Source organism: Nannobrachium achirus (genome assembly GCF_963921795.1).
Source record: "Nannobrachium achirus genome assembly, chromosome: 20".
NCBI lineage: Eukaryota > Metazoa > Chordata > Actinopteri > Myctophiformes > Myctophidae > Nannobrachium > Nannobrachium achirus.
This window is the reverse complement of record NC_137827.1, coordinates 39,259,890-39,285,335: the sequence shown is the minus strand read 5'-3', so window position 1 is coordinate 39,285,335 and position 25,446 is coordinate 39,259,890. Positions and strand designations below refer to the sequence as shown.

The 25,446-nt window shown below is 44.6% G+C and overlaps 1 protein-coding gene across 1 annotated transcript in view; it reads left to right on the top strand.

The window, feature by feature from the left end:
- Nucleotides 1–25,446, top strand: part of ttc7b (tetratricopeptide repeat domain 7B) — a 45,110-nt gene that overhangs the window by 11,713 nt on the left and 7,951 nt on the right. Inside the window, exons 4-18 of the mRNA XM_080750373.1 lie at nucleotides 795–887; nucleotides 2,084–2,250; nucleotides 3,503–3,624; nucleotides 6,004–6,082; nucleotides 6,613–6,788; nucleotides 7,730–7,793; nucleotides 9,020–9,157; nucleotides 9,411–9,599; nucleotides 10,839–10,956; nucleotides 11,231–11,288; nucleotides 11,485–11,557; nucleotides 11,690–11,850; nucleotides 12,338–12,454; nucleotides 12,843–12,940; nucleotides 20,609–20,749. Coding sequence (XP_080606499.1) covers nucleotides 795–887; nucleotides 2,084–2,250; nucleotides 3,503–3,624; nucleotides 6,004–6,082; nucleotides 6,613–6,788; nucleotides 7,730–7,793; nucleotides 9,020–9,157; nucleotides 9,411–9,599; nucleotides 10,839–10,956; nucleotides 11,231–11,288; nucleotides 11,485–11,557; nucleotides 11,690–11,850; nucleotides 12,338–12,454; nucleotides 12,843–12,940; nucleotides 20,609–20,749 — 1,794 coding nt within the window. The remainder of the gene's footprint in view (nucleotides 1–794; nucleotides 888–2,083; nucleotides 2,251–3,502; nucleotides 3,625–6,003; nucleotides 6,083–6,612; nucleotides 6,789–7,729; nucleotides 7,794–9,019; nucleotides 9,158–9,410; nucleotides 9,600–10,838; nucleotides 10,957–11,230; nucleotides 11,289–11,484; nucleotides 11,558–11,689; nucleotides 11,851–12,337; nucleotides 12,455–12,842; nucleotides 12,941–20,608; nucleotides 20,750–25,446) is intronic.

Genomic DNA, 25,446 nt, shown 5'->3' with positions numbered 1-25,446 from the left:
GAGTCTGTAGCACCAACCATGTGCTGTCAGGGCTCATCCATGCGATTCGGCCCAATTCGGCCTTGGCTTCAATTACTAGTCACGATGGTGGTGGGCCATGGGCAGCGAGAGGGGATAAATGGGGCTCAGTCCAGGGGCACCCAATGTGTTAATGGTCCAATTCCTTAACAGTTCCCTTTAAAGGACCACTTCACCTCTGGGACAACCAGATCTTATTTTATTGTTGTTTGGGAGTTAAATCTGTGTTTTTAGATATTTTAGTATTTCAGCATGCTACAACTGGTCATATGATGCTTTGTAGCATGATATTGCATCATGCGATGTGTCATATGATGCAAAATGCATCATATGATGCTTTGTAGCATGCTGAAATACTAAAATATCTAAAAACACAAATTGAACACAAAAAATAACTCAGGTTTGTGTTGATTGTGTCCCATAAAACAATACAATAATACAATAAGATCTGGTTGTCTCAGAGGTGAGGTGGTCCTTTAACAATCTGAGGGTTCCAAAAGTCTGTAGCTCTGAGAGTGTACAAATGAAATGGACCCTTACAGGCCCATTTGGTTCCATTTTTACACTCTCACAGTCATGGTGGTCCTTGAAAAAAAGAAAACGACCAGGATTGTAATTGTATAGCAGACGTAAAGTCCACATAACCAGCTCTGACAGTGGAGTGAAAACCTGTTCTGGAAACTAGGTTCCAAATGTGATGGAACCGATTCTTGGTTCCTTAGTGTTGGATCCGGTTCTGTGGGGTTCATGTGGTTAAAACGCTGCTCTGTTGACAGGCCACTACAGCAGAGTGACTCTCGACGAAATGCAGCTGGGAGGAGCTCCAGTCTACAGGCTGTCCATGATAGCAGAGGCCTACGCTACTAAAGGTACGCACGCGCGCACACACACGCACACACGCACACACACACACACACACACACACACACACACACACACACACACACACACACACACACACACACACCTACCACATCACCACACTACTCCTAAAGCAACCTGCAGTACTGTTTCTGTCCACCTGGTGGCAGTACAAGACCACTGTTATAGACACAAAAAAAAGAGAAATATTCTCTGTAATTATATCTGTTTAAAATGATAACCTCATAACCGCCCGTTTATGTTCTGTTTTAGTTGTGTTCCTCTGCGTGTGCGTGTGTGTGTATGTAACAGAATAGGATTTGCTTGGGCTGTTGTGTTTTGTTCCAGACACCATGGCCTCATCATCCATTATTGATGCATTATTAAACTGAGGATTAATTCATTATTGATCGCTGTTTGAATGAAGGCAGCAGGCCTGATGATGATGATGATGATGATGCAAAATGTATTAGACTGGAAACAAACAAGGCTGCAAAATGAATCATTTGAATAGCTGACCATAAACAATAACAACCAAAAACATGTGTCCTATTTCTCCCTAGGCCTGTCACAATTATTACATAATCATATTTGTTTGAGATACATTTTTCATACATTTTCCAATGTAAAAAATAAATAAATAAAATGGCAGAAATGGCTGATCTGTTGTCAGCCTGTAGATCTACATCTATTTCTGCTATTTAATAGTGTAAAATTCTTTGTATATTAAAGTTATTTGTCATATCTGCCATGTTCAATGCCAAACACACAATTAAATAGCTACAGTATTTTCTGGACTATAAGGCGCATCTGACTTTAAGGCGCACTGTCAATGAATGGTCTATTTTCAAACTGTTTTCATATATAAGGCGCACCTGACTATAAGGCGCACATAATAGACGCTACCGTTGCGTTATGCATCAAACAGATGGAGCTGTGCTAAAGGGAATGTCAATGTCAATGAATAATCCATATATAAGGCGCACTGTAGTTTTTTGATAAAATTAAAGGCTTTTAAGTGCGCCTTATAGTCCGGAAAATACGGTAATTCCAATTCTTTGTGCGACAATCAATCGTCAGTTAGGTAGTCATATCGTCTCCCTTTCCGAAGACAACGTTGGATTTCAGATCAAGCATGTATGCTTTATCTCAGCTCTGAGCTCACTCATGATAATCACACTTCTCTGTCTGTCTCGTCCTCCAGGGTTGTGTCTAGAGAAGGTCCCGGCCGGCTCTCCAAGTCTGTCCAATAAGAACACGGGGTCGCCGTCGTTGTCCAATAAGAGCACACCGGACCGGGACCAGGACATAATCACCTGCTACGAGAAATCCGGAGACATCGCTCTGCTCTACCTGCAGGAGGTCGAGAAGGTGTGTGTGTGTGTGTGGTTGTTGGTACTCCAGGGATCTTCAACGTTTTCAGGCCATGGACCCGAGAGAGAGATGAAGCAGGGACCCCCACAACCCATAGATTCCATATAGTTTCATCGTTTGACGGCACGATCATCACTGTATTTTGGATTCATGTCAATTTGTGTTTCCAGATATTTAACCACTTGAACCGTCAATACTTAATAAACTTGACCTTTCACTCTGTACTTAGTCTGCTCTTTTTCTCCTCTACACCAAACCTCTTTGCCGAAAATAGCCGATCTACAAGCTCACAACACCTCGCAGCGCAAGGCGTTGTGAGCTTGTAGATCTACTATTTGTTGGCTAAAGTTCTCAGAATATGTAGGGTCCTGGACCCCTGTTGAAGACCCCTGTTTTACTTGGGACACAGTGGCGGCTGAGAATTAATAAAATGTATAGTCGACTTAATCTGGCTCATGTAGGGTAATTGATTCATTGAGAAGCAAGTTATTTTTTATAACTTGACAAAATTGTCAATATATATCGGGCGCCCGATGGCCTACCGGTCCAGGTGCATACAACATAGGCTCTGATGCCTGACAGCGTGTCACAGGTTTGAGTCCCGGCGACCTTTGTTGCGTGTCACTCTCCATCTCTCCATTTCCTGTCAGTCTACTGTCTTATAAATAAAGGCATAAAAGCCCAAAAACTAGTCAATATACTAAGTAGTTTTTGTCATCATATGTTAGTTTTTATTTAGTTTGTCAGTGAAAAAGGGTAGTCGAACACTTTTTCATAGTTTTATTTGACAAAATGAACACTGGTTCAAGGTCCTGGCTTTGATCAGCAGTGTCAATGGCACAGTTGCTATTCTGAAAAGAATAAATAAATAAAATCCATGATTGCTTAATTGATCTTCACTGACCATCTGTTCCATGGCAGCTTGAAGCACAATGATTGATTCACATGATTCTGTGCCTGATGTGATATTCTCTCTCTCTTCCATAACTCTAATCTCTATCTTCATCTCTCTCTGTCCTTGTCCATCTTGCTTCTGTTCTGCTTCTCTCTCTCTTCTCTCTCCCCCATCACTCTCTTATCTCTCTCTTCATCTCCCTATCTATTCTATTCCCTCTCCTTCTCTCTCCCTCTCTTCTCTATCTCTCTCCTCTCTTTATACATCACACTCTTCGGATCCATCCTTCTCTCTCTTCTCTATGTCTGTCTGCCCCCCCCCTCCCCCTCCCTCCCTCTCTCTCTCTGCATTCAGGCCTTGTCAGCAGGCATGCAGAACCGCAGTCCCAAGCCAGGCCCGGTGACTCAGGAGCAGGAGCTGGGCTACTTCCTTGAGGTGGGCCTGCAGAGAGCCCACGTCATCCACTTCAAGAACGGGTGAGAGAGACTGGAGAGGTGGCGGACGGCAGGATCAGAGGGAGAAGGAGGAGGGAAATTAAACGAATATGCTTCCACAGAGACTGCCTGGTCCTGGGGCGGGCAAGAGCAGAGAGAGAGAGAGGAGAAAGAGACACATAGAGGGAGATGGGACGGGTAGGATGGAAACTGAGAGGCTTGTTTCTGGGGACGGTCACCATTTTGAAATGTAACACGACAGTGAAAAAGCATATTGTCTATATCAGTGGTTCTCAAACCTTTTGGGCTTCAGAATCAGTACCCCCTTTTCCTGATTGCTGAATCCAAGCACCCCCTTTAATCGACAACAACATTTTGACTGGAAAATACTGACATCAAAAGTCCAGTTTTTATGTTGAAAATAAAAGTAAGTAGCCTGTTTTTATTCAGTAACAGTACAATTCTTACTTAATTTGGTTTAAAGCTACAGTAAACAGAGCAGCCCGTTCACACATATATATATATATATATATATATATATATTTGTCAATGTTTTATCATTAAACGTAACGGTAAAATAAATGTTTCCATTTCCCATGTTCTCTGAAGTTCCCCCTATAGTACCTCTGCTTACCCCTAGGGGTACACGTACCCCCATTTGGGAAACACTGATATTACATGGTATTGTGGTCCATTTTCCCCACTTCTAACCTCAAATTGTTGTAGATGTTTAAAAGATATGTCAGATAGTATAGTGGAGTGAGAGGATTGTCTTCATGACCATAAAGCAACACACCCTTCCTGCCATTTCCGCTACTTAACTTTTGTTGTATTGTCACGTGTCGTTTCATGGATTTCCTGTGTGCTTGACTGACTGTTCTAACTCTTCCCTCCGCATACTAAACCCCCAACCCTCCAAGGTTCGGCGTGTGGGAGGACCGAGAGTAGGTACCAGTGTGGACCCCCCCCATACCAGACTAGTACTATAGAGAGACTCCTTTAGACTTGTAGTAGCTGACACACGTTGTCCTGGTGTGTCCCTCGGCCAGAATGGCTAACTTGACAGCTTGACAGAGCAATGCTTTCTCACCACATCTATTTTTAATATTTATTCAGAAGTTGTTATAAGAACTTTAAACTTGGTTGACCCATTTGAGATTTTATGCTTTCAAAGACGCGCTGCTTGTGTTTCTGCTGTTTTTGAACAGCTTGTACATCTGCTATCTTTCAAATGCTTTCTGATTTTGAAGGCATTTGTAGAGTCTGCCTCAGGTCAGGTATGCTGAACAGTGAACACACATTAAGCTAAAATGTATTTTCTCAGCCGTGCCCCGAAAGTGTCCTAAAAAGAAAAAAAAAGCCGTTCCTGACTGTCCCAAATGCATCGTTCGGTCCCTGGGACATCGAGACGTCATGAGCTTCTTAGCCCCGTTCCACTTAAAGGAATACACCCAAGTTACTGTTCCTAACACACACTGTCACCTGTGTGTGTGTGTGTGTGTGTGTGTGTGTGTGTGTGTGTGTGTGTGTGTGTGTGTGTGTGTGTGTGTGTGTGTGTGTGTGTGTGTGTGTGTGTGTGTGTGTGTGTGTGTGTGTGTGTGTGTGTGTGTGTGTGTGTGTGTGTGTGTGTGTGAGAAAGTGATTACTACAGCATTTCTCAGCTGCTATCACTATTGGCTGCCCAAAGTTAGTTGTTTCAAAGATCGGACCTCACTTTGAGAAGCTTTGCTGTAGCCCACATACTATACCCTGCTCCAACTCCTTGTTCGGTCAGGGCACTAGAAATGCTTGATCAAGGCCAACAAAATGCTGATCAAAGCAGATGATTTACCGGCGCGGGATGTATTCCTTTAAGCAGCATACGGATAGAGCCTTTAGATGTGTAGAAAGCATCTGTTCCCCTCCTGTAAGCTAGAACATCGAGTAACCAGAGATGTCCTGTAGTTTGAGTCTGTCTGTTAATTTCTCACAGAACGTTTTACATTACTGGGGTTTGGTGCACAGAAGCAACGCTTACAGTATCTATTGACAGCTGCAGTGCGTGGCACGCACACACGCGCGCGCACAGGCATTCACTCAAACACAATCCCGGAAGGTAAAAAATAGCTGTGTGTGCCTATAGTGCGTTTTTATTGCGCAAGGACCCGAAATCTTCTAACATGCACAGGCACAGACAAACACACACACACACACACACACACACACACACACACACACACACACACACACACACACACACACACACCGTTAGACTGGCTTACAAACAGAAGGAAATGGGGGAAACATGTGTTGGTTGGGGTTCATGTCAGCTGTGAACCGCCACCAGAAACTTTGTGTGTGTTTGCTTTGGCAATGTCAACATATATTTTCTCATGCCAATAAAGCCCTTTGAATTGAATATTGTGTGTGGGTGTTCCACAGTAACCTGACGCGAGGAGTGGGTCGTTTTCGGGAGATTCTGCGAGCCGTGGAGACGAGAACAACTCAGAACCTCCGCATGGTGAGACAGAGTGTGTGTGTGTGCGCATGCGCGCGTGCGTGCGTGCGTCATTCAGAGTTACCTCTGACAAGATACCTACTGCAATCAGCAATACTATCAAACGTTTGTATACACCAGTGGTTCTCAACCTGTGGGTCGGGACCCCCCAGCATTATTTGTGGGGTCCCCCAGATGATTAACTTAATTATGCAACATTGTTTCTCACGCAAGGCGTTGTGAGCATGTATATCTTCTATTTTCACAACAGAACCATGTTATACTAAATATAATGCCTCAACTCTTAGTGCTCGTAGGGTGGGGGGTCCCCAGTTCAAATATGATTATTTTGGGGCTCGCGGCCTGAAAAGGTTGAGAACCACTGGTATACACTGCAACATGTTTCATTTTATTTTACCTGTGTGTGTGTGTGTGTGTGTGTGTGTGTGTGTGTGTGTGTGTGTGTGTGTGTGTGTGTGTGTGTGTGTGTGTGTGTGTGTGTGTGTGTGTGTGTGTGTGTGTGTGTGTGTGTGTGTGTGTGTGTGTGTGTTCAGACCATAGCCAGACAGCTAGCAGAGATCTTGCTCAGAGGGATGTGTGAGCAGAGTTACTGGTCTCCCCTGGAAGACCCGCCCACCGCGTCCCCATTGGACGACCCCTCCAGACAAGGATACTCCCACACCAAGGACTACACACTGAGCCGACGTCCACGAGTCTACTCTGGAGAGAAGTACGTGTGTGTGTGTGTGCTTGCATTACTGGTGAGCGCCAAATGTCCCCACAAGTATAGTAGAATTTCAGAAATGGACGGACATTGTCACGACTGTTTTCCTGGTCCTCACAAGAGAAGTGTTGTTGTTGACAAGTAGCCAGTAGCTATGCCCCTCCCAAAAAGCTTTTGTCCAATGCTAGCTTAGAATAACTTCCTGCTTGCCAAGGTTTGCCTTGGCAACAGCATTGGCAATCTGCCGGTTGCTCAAGCTAGCATTGGACAAAAGCTTTTAGGGGAGGGGCATAGCTACTGGCTAATTACATTTTGGTTTGGCTTGTAGGCTTTGCTGTTGCACATGGAAAATATGAACATAACCTAGATATACAAAGAAATGACCGACATATTTGACAACTTTATACTTAAAAAAGAACGTTGATAGTGGAAATAGCCGATCTACAAGCATACAACGCATCGCAACGCATTGTGAGAATGTAGATCTGCTATTTCAGACAGAACCGAAATAAATTCAGCTCTAAAAGTGGAGCATGAATCGGCCCTTAGGCTTACAATTAGGAAAATGATTCAGATGGGATCAGTCATTCAAAGGTTAGGGTTGGGGGTTGGGAGTTTAGAGACATGTATACAAAAAACACAGATCATTATCATCTTACAACGTGACACGGTGTGAGCTTGTAGATCAGCTATTTTCTGTGTCCTAATACTTCACCCCAAAAATTACCCCTTGAAGCCTTGAATTCATGTAGCAATGTGTACGGTGTGTATGTGTGAGTGCTTGCTTTGCGTGTCTGCTGCTTCACTGGGAGGCGTATCTGGGGAAATGGTTGAGTGTACTAGTGGTACAATTATGCTTTGTCAATGTACTTTCTCACCAGTAATCTCTCTTTGCAGCTTCTCTCCTCATTAATCTGACTGTTCACTTCTCTCCGCTTCTCTTTCAGTCTGTTTTGTCCCCAGGAGAACACAGAGGAAGCGTTGCTGCTGCTGCTCATTAGCGAGTCCATGGTGAGAGAGAGAGAGACACACACACACACACACACACACACACACACACACACACACACACACACACAGTGAAAATGTTTAGATCAAGTCCCTAAACTTCCACCCAAATGTGCAGAATAAAAACACACCTATTGTCTGTAACCTGAGTGAGTTTTAGCCGCAGTGATTCCCAAATGTTTCGGCTCAAGACCCAAAAGAGAAATGTGATGTCTCCCCCGGGCCCAAACTAGAGAAAATAGTTGGGACGCAGATCTGCTATTTTCACCACTACTTAAAAGTTTTATATTTTATTTTATGGAATTCATTTGGATTTATGAGTTTCTTTTTTCTTTTTTTTTTGTGTGTGAAAATCTTTTGAAATATATACTGTATATATAATTTGTAATAATACAAATTTAGGGTATTTACTAGCTACCCATAGAAACGGGTCCGCGGCCCAAAAACCCGAACCCGAACCAGTGTTTCGGAAACGGCGTATTTTTGGCCGAACTTCAACCCCATCCCCCGGGGTGAAATGCACGCAGCGTGTGAAATAGGATCCAAGAACAATAGAAAACTGCAGCCACTGTCACACTGAAATACGGTGCAGCGGCCACAGTGTGTGTCATGACTCCTCTGAGCTCGGGCCCTCCGTCGGCCTCGCCTCACCTCGCCTCATTATTCTCTGAACCTCTCTCACTGATTGAGACACATGGCGTGCCAGAAAATTGTGCTAAAAGCCTATCGCGGTTAAATCTCGCGCATAAAGCGCCCCTGTTAATCGACCGTAAGGGAAGCGAACAAAAGCTGATGACTGGGGTGATGACCGCTGTTTATAATGGCAGCAACAGTCATGCCTCGTTTTGATCGACCCTAATCCATCACGCACGCTAAGTGCCATCGCGACTGTTACACATTAGTGATGCACAGAAACGCCAAATGCTTTGGATGAAGTTTGATAAAGGCCGGGCGTCTTCAAGATTTTATTTGTATTTATTCTTTTCAGACCAAGGACCCCTTAGCTGAGAGAGAGTGGCGAAGCAGAGGCTCAAACTTCATAATACATGGGTCTTCAACAGGGTGTCCGGGACCCCTCGGTGGTCCTCAGAGTTACTGCAGGAGGCTTCATCTCTCTCAGCTAAGGGGTCCCTGTGTTGGACCCCTGATATAAGGGTAGTGTAATCTGTTTTTGGGTTACAACTGTGTGTTCAATGTCCTCACAACGTTGTGTGTGTGTTACATTTCAGGCCAACCGCGACGCTGTGCTGAGTCGGATACCCGAACACAACAACGATCGCATCATCAGCCTCCAGTCCGCCTCTGTGGTGTATGATCTACTGACCATAGCTCTGGGCAGGAGAGGACAGTATGAGATGCTGTCTGAGGTACACAACACTGCACACAGTCTGATCTGTACTAGCATGATCTACTGAACAGCAACAGACAATTGTAGATCGTCTATTTTTTGGAGCGTGACACCCGCATAAAATGACTTCTACTGGATCTCCCCAGTGTGTCAAATGGGAAATCATTCACAATATGAAAGTTCACAAAGTCAATGATTCTTTCTGACAGTGATTATATCTAGCCTATATTTTCCTGAATAATATTGTGTGCATTCTCCCATGCTTGCCTCAGTGCTTGGAGAGAGCCATGAAGTTTTCTTTCGAGGAGTTCCACCTGTGGTACCAGCTGGCCCTGTCGCTGATGGCTGCTGGGAAGTCAGCGCGGGCCGTCAAGGTTCTCAAGGAGTGCATCCGCCTCAAACCCGACGACCCCACCATCCCCCTGCTGGCCGTCAAACTGTGTATAGGACCCCTGCACTGGGTAAGACCCCACCCAGCTCATAACTGTTCAATCACAGACTATCAAATTGAACGAAATATCCTAAGAGTATGTCCAGACTCTTCTGATTTATCTTTGGAACACTGTTGTTATATTACGTGATTTCAAAAATGGTGTATGGGCCTTTGAATGGCGTGATGAAATGCAAAATATGTTTTTCACCCACAGGTGGTCATTCAAATGGGTCCCAGAATTATTTTATGGGTCCCGCGACGACACATGCATCACATGCATTATGTATCAATGGTGAAAACATCACAAAGGACTTTGATTTAAACAAGGGTTAGCTATAATGTAGTTAATAAAGGACAGAAGCATGGATTTACAAGACAATCTCAATCGTCTCATCAATAATGCCAGAACGCACTGCTGTGGTAGCAGGAAGTATAGAGTTGTATGCGTCCCGTGGATGCAGTGATGCTTAGTTTAATGCGTCCTTTATTAAAAATATGCGTCAGGGATGCATGATGCAGGGCTAGTAGCATCACTGCTATCCCCACTCCATGGGGTTGTTCACATTTTCAGTGAAACTGAAATATAATACTTTGATTTGTGTGAAAATTGGAGCTGCCTAATGGAGCTAGAACTGCGTCAGAAGAACCTGTCTTTTCCCAGCAGCATTGACTGACACACAAAGGTTTTTTGTAATCCGTAGACTTGGAAATTCACCAGCCCCAATTTAGGTGTCCAAGAAAAACAATTTCCTTGGTCCTTGTACATGTTGAGCTAAAAGATGTGCCAACGATGACAGGGACTCATTGACAGCTGAAAGGAGGTCTAGGCAATCACCTTTTGTGCTGTGATGAATCACTTCTCTCCTCCTTGTGTGGGTGACGGCAGTACAAGTGGTCACTGGGTGGTCTGATGAGTGTTGCAAACTCCACAGGCCGGCCACTGCATCTTAAATAGACATCTCATGATTTGCTGTCAACAGAAAAACAAATCACAAGCCAGGGAGAAAAAACAGCACACTCTGGCTACTACTGTGGATGCAAATGAACATGTTGTTATCACACCTTTATTATCTGATCATATCTGAGTTATAAGAAGTTCACTTGCGTCTAAAGCCAAAGTGTTTTTACTGATATCGGTGAAAATATACTATGAATATTCATACAGAGATCGGTTTTCATCTAGAAATGTTGGTGATGGGGTGACTTTGTTGTTTTCTCAACCCTCCTCTCCCCTCTCTCCCTCCCTTCCCCAACCTCCCCTTCACAGTTGGATGAGGGGGAGTGTTTTGCCAAGATGGTGTTAGACATGGGGGACAAAGCAGCAGAGTTCAGAGCCAAAGGATATCTGGCCATTGGCCTGGTCTACAGCCTCAAGGCCACTGACGGTAAGTAGCGCGTGGATGTTCATCCACTTAACCAAACTCGTACCAGTAAACGGCCTTCCTAAATGCATGAGCAGCCGTCCACCCACGCCTGCTCGTGCCTTGTTATCTGATAAACATTGCAAGCTCAAAAGGTTCATGATTTTATTACGCCGGGGTCACAGTAAATATCGTTTTTATACTCGTTTGCGCGTTGTGTCGCGCAACCGGAAATGGTAGATATACGAGCTCACATTTGACACTAATATCTATTATGTGTCTCTCTCTGTCTCTGTAGCATCGTTGCGAGGCACACAGGAGGACTACCAGAGGAAGGCTTTGGGAGCCTTCCAGAGGTTAGTGGCGAGCCGTTCTGCCCTTTTCTTTTCCACAGATCACAAAATGAAAAAAATCAAAAAATTAAATAAATATCTAAAAAAGTATTTTCACGACCCAGACTGCCTATGAAGGGGCTTTATGAGTCGACCAATCCTATCAGTGTAATGCATTTTTATCTCGTCTCTCTCTGTGTGTGTGTGTGTGTGTGGGTAGAGCTCAGAGTCTGTGTCCTACCGACCATTTAGCAGCGTTCTACCTGGCCTTGCAGCTGGCTGTGTCTAGACAGGTAATCACAAACACCTCTTCATCACGTTACATCAGACTGCTTATTTATAAATCACATGGAAGGGGTTTAACTTGTTTGTGTGACTGTCTGCACTAATGTCCGTGTCACTCTGTGTGTGTGCGTGTGTGTTAGATTCCCGAGGCGCTTGGCTATGTCCGCCAGGCTCTGCAGCTCCAAGGAGATGACGTGCACTCCCTCCACCTCCTGGCCTTGCTGCTGTCTGCCCAGAAGCACTACCACGATGCCCTCAACATCATAGAGATGGCGCTGTCCGAGTACCCCGAGAACTTCAAGTATGTAACGGCTTTACTAGCCTTTAGAGTGGATAAGTTGACTTCACATACTTAACCGCAGAAAGTATTTCTGCTTTTTACTTCCCTGTGAAAAAAGAAAGAAAAAAGAAGAAGTAATAAAGCATTATCAATAAATCAATGCCAGTCAGTCAAACAGATCATCTTTTGAGATTATTTTTGTTAGATGGCTACGATTACATAAATTGGATCTCTTGTCTCAGAACAAAACAAGCAGAGGGCATCTTCCTCAGTCGACTTCCTCACTCCCCCCCCCCCCCCCCCCATCTCTCCCCATTTCTTGTCAGTCTACTGTATATCTATCAATAAAGGCAGAAAAAGCCTCAAAGATATCTTTAAAATGGAACGGGACCAAAATCATTCTAACATCAACTTCTGTACTGTAACCTTAATGCAAGTTGTGAGCCTTCATCTGTTATACACTAAGGTGAAGTGTTATACAGTACACTAAGGTGAAGTGTTTCCTCAGTCTCTTATACACTAAGGTGAAGTTGGAAACACTGTGTCGAGGACCAGAAGAAGCTCTGCTTACCTGTAAACACATGCTGCAGATCTGGAAGAGCTTCTACAACCTCACCAACCCCAGGTAGAGAGAGACGCACGCACACACAACAAATACAGAACTTTATATTGCTGCTGTATTGTATTACTGCTATAATAACTTTGAACATAAACAACCGGAAACATTTCCATTACTTTGAAACTTGGAGTATATTTGAACAAAGGCACACACTTACACTTATCGTTACAATGCAGGCATGCAAGTGTTCCAACTCGCCTACATTGCACAAACCTCACCCGAACCTCATCATGTCATTCTGTCTGTGAAGTATTAACCATTGGCTGTGTTTGGTGTGTGTGTGTGTGTGTGTGTGTGTGTGTGTGTGTGTGTGTGTGTGTGTGTGTGTGTGTGTGTGTGTGTGTGTGTGTGTGTGTGTGTGTGTGTGTGTGTGTGTGTGTGGGGGGCATCGCAGTGACTCGGGGCGTGGCAGCAGTCTATTGGACAGAGCCATCGCAGACAGACGCCAACTCAATGCCATGACCCTGCCTGACTTCAGTGACCCTGAGACCGGTAGGCCCTCACACACCACCATCACTCCTTCCATCATAAAATAACCGTAACTTGTTTTGTTTTTCAAACTATAGTTCTCTATATCTATATATATCATTGGTTTTGTTTTAATGTTTGGCATCTTTATTATTATGGGTCTCATGTGGTCTTCAATCATTGCAGAAATATTTTCTTTTGTCTTCCTGTGACTCCCCCTCCCAATATCACACATTTGCTTCCCTCTTTCAGGGTGAGAGCCATTGACTTTCTGTTTCCTTGGTTTCACTGAACCCGTTATTAATGCCAGCCATGTTGTTTTGCTCTCTGTTGTACTCCTTAGCATCAACCTCCTCCTCCTCCCACTCCGACTTTGAGTTCCCCTCCTTCTTCGGCTTCTACCCCCGCCCATCCCTGCCCCCCTTGATCTCCTCCCCGATCCCCCCGCCCATCGACCCGTTCTGCTCACCCTGCACCTGTGCCATCTCCTCCCCGCCCCCAGACTACTTGCATCCCTCAGCCTCCTCCTCCACCTCCTCCTCCTCCCTGACCCCCTCACCACCCAGCTCCTGTACCATAAACTCCCCGCTCCCCTTACCTGACTTCCCACATTTCTTAGCCTTCTCCAGCACCTCCTCCCCAATCCCCTCGCCCCCCTGCCCGCTCCCCACACCCACACCCTCACTCCCCTCACCCGCCTCCCCGGTCTTCACCTTCCTCCCCGCCCCTCTGCCTCCCGTCATCCCTCCCACCTCCCAATCACCTCCTCCTCAGTCTGACCCTCCGGCCGTGGATCCTCCTGCCCCCACACTGCCCTCTCAGGCTCCTTCCCTCAAGGCTCGGAATCTGCACTTTTGTGACCACGCCCCTCTCAACCGGTCCGACAACAAGTGTAATCCACCGCCCGCACCGGCCCCTATCTAGCATGGTGTGGCGTGTGACTCGTTCCCCCGGCTAGAGCTTGTTGTGTGTTTTTGCGACCTCACCAGTGTGGTGGAAATACAGTAGACGCCTCTTTGTTTTAAAAAAATATGGCCAACTGTTGGAGCCAACCCTTAACTTGACTAACCCTCTCATCAGAACTTAAGAGTTGAAGCGGTGATGGTGTGAAGCTGGAATGACTTCCACTAACCTAAACAAACAGCTTACATAAAAGGCTTTGAGACATGGTCAACATTTTGAGGCAGTTTACCTGCGAAATGCTGTCGACAGTGATTTATTTTTTTCTTCTTTTTTTGCCAGTATGATGTTGTGTAATGTAATCAATATTTAATTGAACATGTTGATGTAATCGGGTTACAACAGTTTTACAACCCGAAGGCTTGCTTATCAAATATCAATTTAACCGCTGCATGTTCAATTACAATTTAGGCATCCAGAGCACATTACAAGTTGATAGCATGAACCCTAATCGACAAACAGACAGGTAAATAGTTACATACAGTAAGTAGAGTGAAAAGAGAACAGTGTAGTGCTTCAAAGAGAAAGATAACACCAGGTAAACATCAAACCTAGCATGTGTCTACACATTATTTACGGTATTTCTGCTCCATCATTGGACTATTGAAGAAAAGTGACAACCGCATGAATGTGAAAAAACTGATTGGAACAAAGAAACCTTGGTTTAAATAAAGCAAATATTCAGAACTGAATTTAGACGTTTGAACAGAAAGTGGACGATATGCCTCGCGTCGTATCTGAAAGCATTAGCATTTAAACAGAGGTTGCATCCAGACCTTATACAATACAGTCATGATCTTTTCTTTTTTTTCTTCCCAAAACAAATCTCAGCAGGCCTTTTAAAAGCCCCTTGTGTTTTTCATTTTCTTGTCTGTCCCAGTTGTCAGTTCTAATCCAAGGTTGAAGGCAGCATTGTGGATCTACTTTGCCTCAAAATGAAGGCTTTGTGTCATATAGGACATAAGTCATGTGGTGATACATGTCTTCGATCACTTTATATGTTACAGCCCTTCAAATGTCTGCATGTGCAAATGTGGGATGCAAATGCTGCCTGGAGTCAGCAGACCCGGACCTTGACGGGCTGTTTTATCGTATGAAAGTTGGCATTCACACTGGCTCCTGCCTCCTCTTCTGTATTTGGCCGTGGAACCCCATTGCAAAATATCTTGTTCCAGTGACCACCCAGAAGCAAAATTTGAGTTACAAATGTTCGCTTTAAAAATACATATTCAAAGATTTGCTCATATTTTCACGACTTTTCAAAAATAGTATACTATTTTTCAATAGTTAAAGTATTAAATAATGGGTTATATAACAGCCCTTTGCCTCCTGGAGGCCCTGCACCTCAGTTCCTACCAAGCCCCCCCGCCCGTAACCGTGTCTCTCACAAAGCTGCCTGTATTTCAGGAAAATTAATATTGATCCAACTTAAAGGTCAACGTACGGCAGGCGCGGCAATGCACATTCCTGTCACCTTGCAGCGTCGAAAGCAAGCTAAATAAAGACATGAAGTCTCAAATGTATGCAGAGTAAAATGTTATTTATTTTCAAAGTAGAGTGCCTGACGGTACTGATTTCCTCTCAGTCAGATGCACTACTTTAACACTTCCAGTATGTCGCTTTACTATCAATGTTTTGTTTTTTTGACCAAAAGCTAACACTTAGCAAGTCTTTTATATAAGCAAAAGCCATTTTCTACTGCATCTTGCATACCATGACAATCATGATATTCCTGATGGAATATCTCCCTTATTTAAATGGTTAGTACTGTAGGTATGCATTTTCTTCCACAAACCAGTGTTAATTTTGATCTCGTCTTCATTAGCCCTCCATAACAGTCTATATTGGTTGACAAAATTGTCAATATTTAGAGTTTTAGACATCATAGCTAGATAGGGTTTGTTTTTTTGTTTTCTTTTTGTTTTTATCAGTGATAAAAAGCGTAGACAATGAACATTTTTCTTCATACAGTAGTCGACGAAATTAACACTGCCACAAACCAATATCAATGTTTTCTTTTCACGCTTATCCCTCTCTCTCTCTATCTCTCTCTCTATCTCTCTGTCTCTCTCATTAACAATCATGTTTCCCTCTTTGTTTTTGTCCTTTTCCCCTTACCTTCCATCCATCCGATTTTTCAAGGCGACTTTCAGGAAGCTAACAATCTTGGTTTTTACGCCATGTTTTCTGTTTGTAAGTAACCATCTTAACGCTTATCCATCCACTAGAGATGTTACCGATCAATCGGCAATGGATCGGATCGGGACGATCAAAGCGTGATCGGCGATAATCGGTGGTTTAGATCAAAAGGTAAATTCACCGATCCGATCCGATCGGTGCATCCGATCAACCAGCCGTTCAGTATGCCCACTTGAGGCCATTTTGGGGTATTGATTTCCACAGTGCTGAAGGAATAATTAGTTACTGCTATGATAATAAATACATAGTAATGCTGGTAAATAACTATAAGGCAAATATATAAATGAATTCATGAGTTAATTAATTAATTAAAGTTAAAACATTAACATTTAGAAAATATAAATAATAACTTGATCGGCTCGGTGATTGATCGGGATCGGGTGATCAAACTTTTGTGATCGGTGCTCGGTGATCGGTTCCAAAAAACCTGATCGGACCATCCCTACCATCCACCCAGCCATCCAATCTGACCATCCCATCCATAGGAACTTCCCTCTGTAGATCCATGTCCATCCTTGTTAGGATTCAGATATATGTGCAATATCTGGATGAAAACAATATATCGTCTCTGTCGGATGGAAACTTCACATGTCCAAAACCGTTACTTTTCAGGATTCAAATTCAAAAGCAGCAAAAAATAGCCACTCTACAAGCTCCGAACGCAGACGTCGATCTATTAGCAGACCTCCAAGCTCCAATCTACAAACACTCCAACACTTTGGAGCTTGTAGATTGGTTATTTTTGTTACTTTTGTGTGACACTGTATTATAATGAATTAGGAAAATTATTTATGGGGAAAAAAATGAAATATATACTGTAATGGTATAGAGATTGGAGGTTTCTGCAGGACAGCAATGATAGTGTACATATATCTCCTGCTTTAACTTGATGTCATAGTTCTCCCCCGTAGCCTCTTTTTCTTTACAGTAGACATTGTGTGCCTCGGCTTGTTTACGGTCAAGGAATACGCCACGGATAGAGCCTAATGTAGTGTCCCCCCGAAATTGTTTGTTTAAAGAGCCTATATGAAATAGTTCTGCAGATGAACAACTGTCTGTTTTATGAAATTTACTTGCTGGGAAGTCAGTATAGCTGTAGTTCCCACGACGTAGCTGAGGCACGATAGCATGCACGAGCTAAGCCAAAACATGCACGTTCCCAAGTAAGTAACATTAGTAGTAGCAATAAGGCAAATGTGGTAGATCAAAGATTGGTTTAATGCTTTGCATCGTGTGTGTTGGGGAAAACAAATGCTGGTAGGAGTTGGAAAAATATGCAGACGAGCAATTGCCTTTTGTATGGGGGACACCCAATGGCACAAGTGAAAGCAGCCTATTTTAAAAATATACACTTAAGCACCAGCACTTGCATCCATTGGCACCAGTCATATATGCGTTCTCCCTGTCTCAGCTATTTGACTGGCTTATCGACTGACTGACTGACTGGCAAGCTGCTTCACTGGCTGGCTGCAAGACTGACTGGTTTAACGGCTCGCTTGCTGGTTGACTGGTTGGTTACCGTGACTGTCTCACTGATTGCCTTGCTAGCGGTCTTGGTGGCTGTTGCGTCTGGCTTCTTCTGTATGTGTGGCTGGCTGACTGCCTCCAGATAATGAGGGGCATGGAATCGACACTGACTGGCTGGCTGTTTTGACACCCTCGTCACACTTGACAGTCCCACGCACCTTATTACCTGTTTGGAAGAAAGTACTAGTTCTCGCTGTGGATATATGCGCCTACCTCTGTGTGTGTGTGTGTGTGTGTGTGTGTGTGTGTGTGTGTGTGTGTGTGTGTGTGTGTGTGTGTGTGTGTGTGTGTGTGTGTGTGTGTGTGTGTGTGTGTGTGTGTGTGTGTGTGTGTGTGTGTGTGTGTGTGTGTGTGTGTGTGTGTGTGTGTGTGTGTGTGTGTGTGTGTGTGTGTGTGTGTGTGTGCGCGCGCGTGTGCATGATTAGTGAGCAGTGATGGCTGAGTGGTTAGTGTCCATACCTAGGACTCCGGAGACCCCAGAGGTCGCAGGCACGATCCCCCGCTCCAGCTATCACTGCTCCCCCCCCTTGCGCTCCTTGTGGGCTGCCTCATAAGGGTTCAGCTGGGTTAAGCTGAAAAAAAGCAGCTGGGTTGGGCTGCGATACCCGAATTTCCCCCGCGGGAGGAGTAGGTAACTATCGATTAGAATGCAGTAGGGAAGGGACGATATGAAAATTTCATATCTCACGATTATTGTGACAAAAAAATTGCGATTTACGATGTTATCACGACAATCGAAATCCATTATCCTGGGGTGGTACATTTGCCCCAAAAATAGCAGATCTACAAGCTCACTTGTGACGCATTTTGAGTAGATTGTAGATTGGCTATTTTTTGGCAAAGACATTTAATGGAGGGTGAAAAAAAGTCAGGGTGGTGGGACACGAAAAGAAGAGACAGGGAGAGATTTAGAGAGAGAGAGAGATGGGAGGAATCGATGAGAGGCCTCAAATGAACACGACGTCCCTTCAGATGAAGTCGATAAGCTGCCAGCGCTCTGGAGAGGACACATCCACGGTGAAAGGAGCGCTATTGACCCTCGTGTATGAAATGTCAGCCCTTCCAACCACACCTTTGCGAGTGTGTGTGTGTGTGTGCGTGCGTGGTTGTGTGTGTGTGCTCGCGCGCGCTACTCAGGGGCTGCACTGCTGCATGCTGGTCTCTTATGCACAACACAACTCTCTCTCTCTCTCTCTCCCTCTCTCTGTCTCTGTGTCGCTCTCTCTAGCATTACAAAGTGCCCTTCAAACCGCACTTGTTAACTTTTAATGTTCCCTACGCGTGCGTGCATGGTTTGCAGTGCACGCTTGACTGTTTGTCCTTCTCATTTGCCTACTTGGAAAGAAAGAGAGCGCTTCTGCTCTCTCTCTCACACACTCACACACATACACATTTACGTTTACATTCAACCTCTCTCACACATGTGTGCACGCGCATGTACACACACACACACACAGGGTAGTGTGGAGCTATGGCAGAGGGTTTTTGGGGTATAAAGTAAGCCACGGCGCATGCAGAACAATCAGAGACGTCTTAGAGCAAAGAGCATAAAAGCTTTGAAGTTTACAGCTGCCTACAACTTATATACCTAACCATATATACACTAGTAATCATTCTGTACATCTGGCTGTGCAAGAAAATGTTATTAGTATGACCACTAGGGGCACCCGAACTGACAGATATTTTTCGTGCCACCCCACTTAATTTTCTGCAGGGCCCTTTCTGACCTGTCACAGTTCTGGTTTGCCTCTCGCTCTCTCCCCCCTCCCTACCCCTCCCTACATACATATATATTGTGTTCGAGGATTGATAATGACTCATGGCATCATTTCTGTATTTAACCTGACATCATTTGGATTCTCTGAAATCTTCGCAAGAGCGACGTTGAGGCCTTTGCAAGAAACTCATGGATAAACGTAGTTCAGCCAAACCTGTATTATTTTGTAAATGTCGTGTGTTCCTTGTGGAGATCTGGCACGTGAAAAACAACACTGGTTTCTCTTCCTCCTGCAGAACTATTTGCTTTACTTAGGCTCCACGTGCACTCACATAGTGACAGTGATGTAGTGGTGAATGACAGCTCTTCTTGTAGTTTCTTTTCCTTACATTTCATAGATGGCTTCAGTTTCATCAGTGTGGCGTAAATATATGTTTTTAGTTTATTTCAGACATTTAACCACTTAAACGCTCAATACTTAGTAAACCTGACCTTTTGGCTATGTACATGATCTGCTCCTTTTCCCTTCTAATCCATCACTTTTGTTCATGTAAATTGAGGCACGGTGTTGTGCAAGCCACTCATAGGAAACCACGGTATAGATTAGATTGTATAGATTATCAGTTAGAAGCCCATCATCACAGAGTCACTCCATGTCACTAATCCTTCTAGCATTCTGTGTTCCTACTGATCCCAGTGCAGTGTGATGCAGTAAATATACTGTATATAATATGCATGATGAATGAATGTAGGACTTTGTTTAGTCTGGTAGTTCCATGGTGATTACAGTATGTTTTGTGCTGTGAGTTGTGGGACAATGCTAACTTGAACTTTAGGGCTGTAGTGGTATGGCCATCTTTATAACTGATCTATCTGTGTCTCTGTCTCTCTCTGTTTCTCTTTCCATTTCTCTTTTCCATTTCTCTATCTTCACCTGTTCCTGTATCCCACTATCTTTATCTATTTCCTTCCACCCTCCCTCACTTTATCCTTTTTTTCTCTGTCTGTCTGTGTCCATTGGCCTTTCTATTTGCCTGTTCCTCTGTTCACCCCTTGTGCCCTGTCCTACTTCTCTCTCTCTCTCTCTCTCTCTCTCTCTCTCTCTCTCTCTCTCTCTCTCTCTCTCTCTCTCTCTCTGTCCTCATCCATCTTGCTTCTTTTCGGTTTCTTTTCTTCTCTCTTCATCTCCCCACCTATTCTCTCCCTATTTCTTGTCTCTTCTGTCTCGATACATCACTCTCTCTCCTACTCTACCCTGTCTGTCTCTCTGACTGGCTGTCTGTCCTCAGGTTCGGTCCATGCCACGTCCATAGCAGCCAGTCGTGTGGAGCAGGCGCTGTCAGAGGTGGCCTCCTCCCTGCAGAGCAGCGCTGCCAAGCACGGCCCCCTGCACCCCTGGATGACTCTGGCCCAGATCTGGCTGCATGCAGGTAAGCCTTTTAATCTAGGGGTGCACAACGGTCAATCCATTTCACCGATGATAAAACAATTGATAGTTTCATAAAGTGATCGATTAAGTTCATGTTATAACAATACTTGTCTACATTGAAGTTCCATTACCATTTTACGTCAGTAAAATGAAAGAGAGCATTGCCTGGGACCTTGACACTTTTTACTATAATTTTTTTGGGTGGAAGCGAGCCCACACTGTTTCGAAGGAACAGTATTTCTACTTACAGTATGTGTCTTGTTCACTGCGGTCCCTTACACACATTCATGTGCTCAACCTGTGTATACAGTTATTTGTGCAGACATGATGTACACACAGACAGTGCGTGTGTGCGCCCAGTGTCTGCTTGTAGTGTCGCAAAAGCCAGTATCAGCCTTTTGCATGCATGCACAATTACGCATGCTGTGCACACACACATGCACGACATCAAACTTGTGTTGTGAAATGCTCTTTTCATCTCTGTACTTTCAACGACGCGCACACAACTGCAGACATCTTCACAGGCACACAGGGTGTGTGTGCGTACACACACACACACACACACACACACACACACACACACACACACACACACACACACACACACACACACGGAGAATGGTTGTTTGTGTTACTATTTATCTCTCTAGCTGGTAGCTACATCCTGTCAGGGACAGTCATTTCCTGCCTGGCGACACAGCTAATGAAATCATCCAATCACTGGACAGATAGACAGCCAGGCTAGACAACGATCACCTGCTGCTCAATCTGCTCCCTTCTCTCCCCCTCCTCTTCAGTCAATACTAGACGGGAACAATGTAAGTCAGGAACAATGCAAGGCAGAAATTAATGGCCCAATGACCATCCTGTAGAGTTCGCAATATAGCGATATATATAGCCGTTTTCTGACAAACCCCACCCTTCCAGCGTATGATTGGCTGAAGTCCCTTTGAGCCGCATTCGGACACGGAAGCAGTCCCTTGGCCAATATTTACTATTCTGTACCCCAGTACATGTCATCTTTTCGACATCCAAACCTAACCCAAACCCTAACCCGAATCTCCGTGGGGTGTAGCGAGATTTCCCCTAATACTTTATCGCCATAAAAATAAAAAATGTCCACGGTGGCGGTAAAAAAGTGACACAAGCGGGATGCAAACCCGATGTACATGGATTGGGAGCGCAGAGACGAATCCACTAAGCCACTGAGGCCGGTGTTGGGAAGGGGTATTCAGTCTGTATTAGTAAGGGAGGAAAAGCCTTGCGTAGAGGAGGAGCCTCGCACGGTTGTCATTCAAAGCGACGCCAGCCAATCACAGCGCGTATTTTCCAGGACTAGGCAGAATGCGGCTCTCATTCGCTTTCATGCGTAGAGCTCTCAACGGGCCTGAAAATGAAGGCCCTACTGGGCCGGGCCAAACAATTTCCACACTTTAAGACCCGAAAAGGTGTCATTGTTTGCGAACTGAGCAGATTGGACCTTCCGTTCCAGAGATAATGGACAAAACATGGGGGGGGGGATATATCATCTTCTTTTAAAATATGTATACTTAATTAATTTATCCAGGCGTCTTTTTGAGGAGTTCATGCTGCAAACACTTGAACAGAAGTTAAACTTCACCACCAGGGGATACTAAGTATTTTATCTTACTGCAGTTCTCTCTAGTTTTTGAGCGGTGGTTACACCGTCTCCTATACGTGGCCGGGTGTGTATGCGTGCGTGTCTGTCTGTCTGTCTGTCTGTATGTAGCCTGCAGTACCTTTTCTGACCACACATGTTAAGGGAGGGGCGCTGTTGTTCAGGCCAGGCCAGGCACACTCACCCTCACACACACACACACACACACACACACACACACACACACACACACACACACACACACACACGCACACACACGCGCAGCCTCCACCGCTCAGTTCACACAAGTGTGATTTTTCTTTTTTACTTGATTTAAACGCATTGGTGTGTATCGTAAGGGTTTTCTTTTATCTTGCATTATGTTAAAAGGTTAGTCCATAAAATGCCAGATATCCTCATAGAGAGTGGCTGAAGTGATCCCAGATTCCCAGTAGGCACATTTAATGTCTTGCGGTGCGGTGCGGAGCAGCCTGGGAACGGGAGTGGACTGTTGACAGAGTTGCCATGTCTTGCTTATCATAAGACTTTGGGTTTCTTTTTCTGCAAAGTTGCTTGTAAATATTGGTAGTTTTGGTTGCTTTCTAATGTTTAAAATGTTCATGTCAAAGAAAATGTATTTGTTTCAAAAATATTCCACATTTATTTAGACCTAGAGTTGCTATTTTGAAATTTCTTCTTGTACAGTTGCTTCTTTTGGTCTTGTTTTTTGTCGACCTGGCCGCTTGTTTTCTCTCTCAGAATCTGGCAACACTGAGCTCTGTAATGCATGGCATGTAGTGGCCGGGGATGGTGGAAAATATTGGCTGTGCTTATTGGATGTGTTAAAGGAGGAAACTGTCTTGTGGAAATGAATGTTTGGTCATAGTTCACACCGGGTCACCGACCACAATCCTCGTTTTATTGGCAGTATGGCGGCTTTATTAGCTCTGGGAAATAGAATCACACACGTAACACTGTTTGTGCTCTCTCGCTCTCTGTCTCTGGCTGTGTCTAGGCCTCCTAATTGTAGATGAGCTATTTTCGCTATTAGTTTAGAAGGATTTTGACATTTCTGTGAAGCGGGGGCCGCATGCAAAAATTAATCAATCAATTGTGTTCCTGCTTGGATCAAAGGCAATATTCCTATTTATTGGTTTAACAATTAAAACTATTTTGTTCTAGGTTTTAAAGACAATAATACCATGACATTTGTTTTTGTAATATATATTAACGTCATATCATTAAAATCATAGTGTTTTGCCAATTAGTTCAGGTCCCACAATTACAAACCTTGAAATTAACCCATTAAAACGAAAGCATTATTTTAATTTAGCTATATAAAGCAACATACGTTTTTCTGAAAACTCAGATAGCTGATATACAAGCTCATACAGCTTGTACATCTGCTATTTGTATTATTATTTATTTTTTACATTTTTTAAAAATAGTGGAAGTGTTTGAAAAATTGGGAATAATTTTGATAATTATTTTACATAACTCTTCTCTTCTGGGGGTCCCTGGCACAAAACATTTTCAGATTTGGGTCCATGGCCAAATACATATGAATTTGGGGGTCCTTGGCATGAAAAAGCATTTGTAGTAATCGACCTCAGGTCTTAATTGGTTAAAACAGTGGTTCTCCAAGTGGGGTCCAGGGACTCTCTGGGTTCCAAATGGACCCTTACTGGTGTGTAACTCTGAGAGTGTACAAATGGAACCAAATGGAGTTACGGTTCCATTTGGTTCCATTTGTACACTCTGAGTTATGGGGGTCCTTGAAATTAAAAGGTTTGAGAACGACTGGGTCAAAAGGGAGTAGTTAACCAGTGCATTTACAGTTACGTCCCATCACTGTGTCTCTGTCTGTCCCACAGCGGAGGTGTACATCATCACTGTCTCTCTCTCTCTCTCTGTGTGTCCTACAGCGGAGGTGTACATCATCACTGTCTGTCTGTCTGTCTGTCTGTCTGTCTGTCTGTCTCTCTCTCTCTCTCTCTCTCTCTCTCTCTCTCTCTCTCTCTCTCTCTCTCTCTCTCTTTGTGTCCCACAGCGGAGGTGTACATCCTCACTGTCTCTCTCTGCATCCCACAGCGGAGGTGTACATCCTCACTGTCTCTCTCTCTGCGTCCCACAGCGGAGGTGTACATCATCACTGTCTCTCTCTGCGTCCCACAGTGGAGGTGTACATCATCACTGTCTCTCTCTGCGTCCCACAGCGGAGGTGTACATCATCACTGTCTCTCTCTGCGTCCCACAGTGGAGGTGTACATCATCACTGTCTCTCTCTCTCTCTGTGTCCTACAGCGGAGGTGTACATCATCACTGTCTCTCTCTCTCTCTGTGTCCTACAGCGGAGGTGTACATCCTCACTGTCTCTCTCTCTCTCTGTGTCCTACAGCGGAGGTGTACATCCTCACTGTCTCTCTCTGCGTCCCACAGCGGAGGTGTACATCATCACTGTCTCTCTGCGTCCCACAGTGGAGGTGTACATCATCACTGTCTCTCTCTCTCTCTGTGTCCTACAGCGGAGGTGTACATCATCACTGTCTCTCTCTCTCTCTGTGTCCTACAGCGGAGGTGTACATCATCACTGTCTCTCTCTCTCTCTGTGTCCTACAGCGGAGGTGTACATCCTCACTGTCTCTCTCTGCGTCCCACAGCGGAGGTGTACATCCTCACTGTCTCTCTCTGCGTCCCACAGCGGAGGTGTACATCATCACTGTGTCTCTCTCTCTCTCTCTCTCTCTCTCTCTCTCTCTCTCTCTCTCTCTCTCTCTCTCTCTCTGTGTCCCACAGTGGAGGTGTACATCCTCACTGTCTCTCTCTGTGTCCTACAGTGGAGGTGTACATCCTCACTGTCTCTCTCTGTGTCCCACAGTGGAGGTGTACATCCTCACCGTCTCTCTCTGTGTCCTACAGCGGAGGTGTACATCATCACTGTCTCTCTCTGTGTCCCACAGTGGAGGTGTACATCCTCACTGTCTCTCTCTGTGTCCCACAGTGGAGGTGTACATCCTCACTGTCTCTCTCTGTGTCCTACAGCGGAGGTGTACATCGTCACTGTCTCTCTCTGAGTCCCA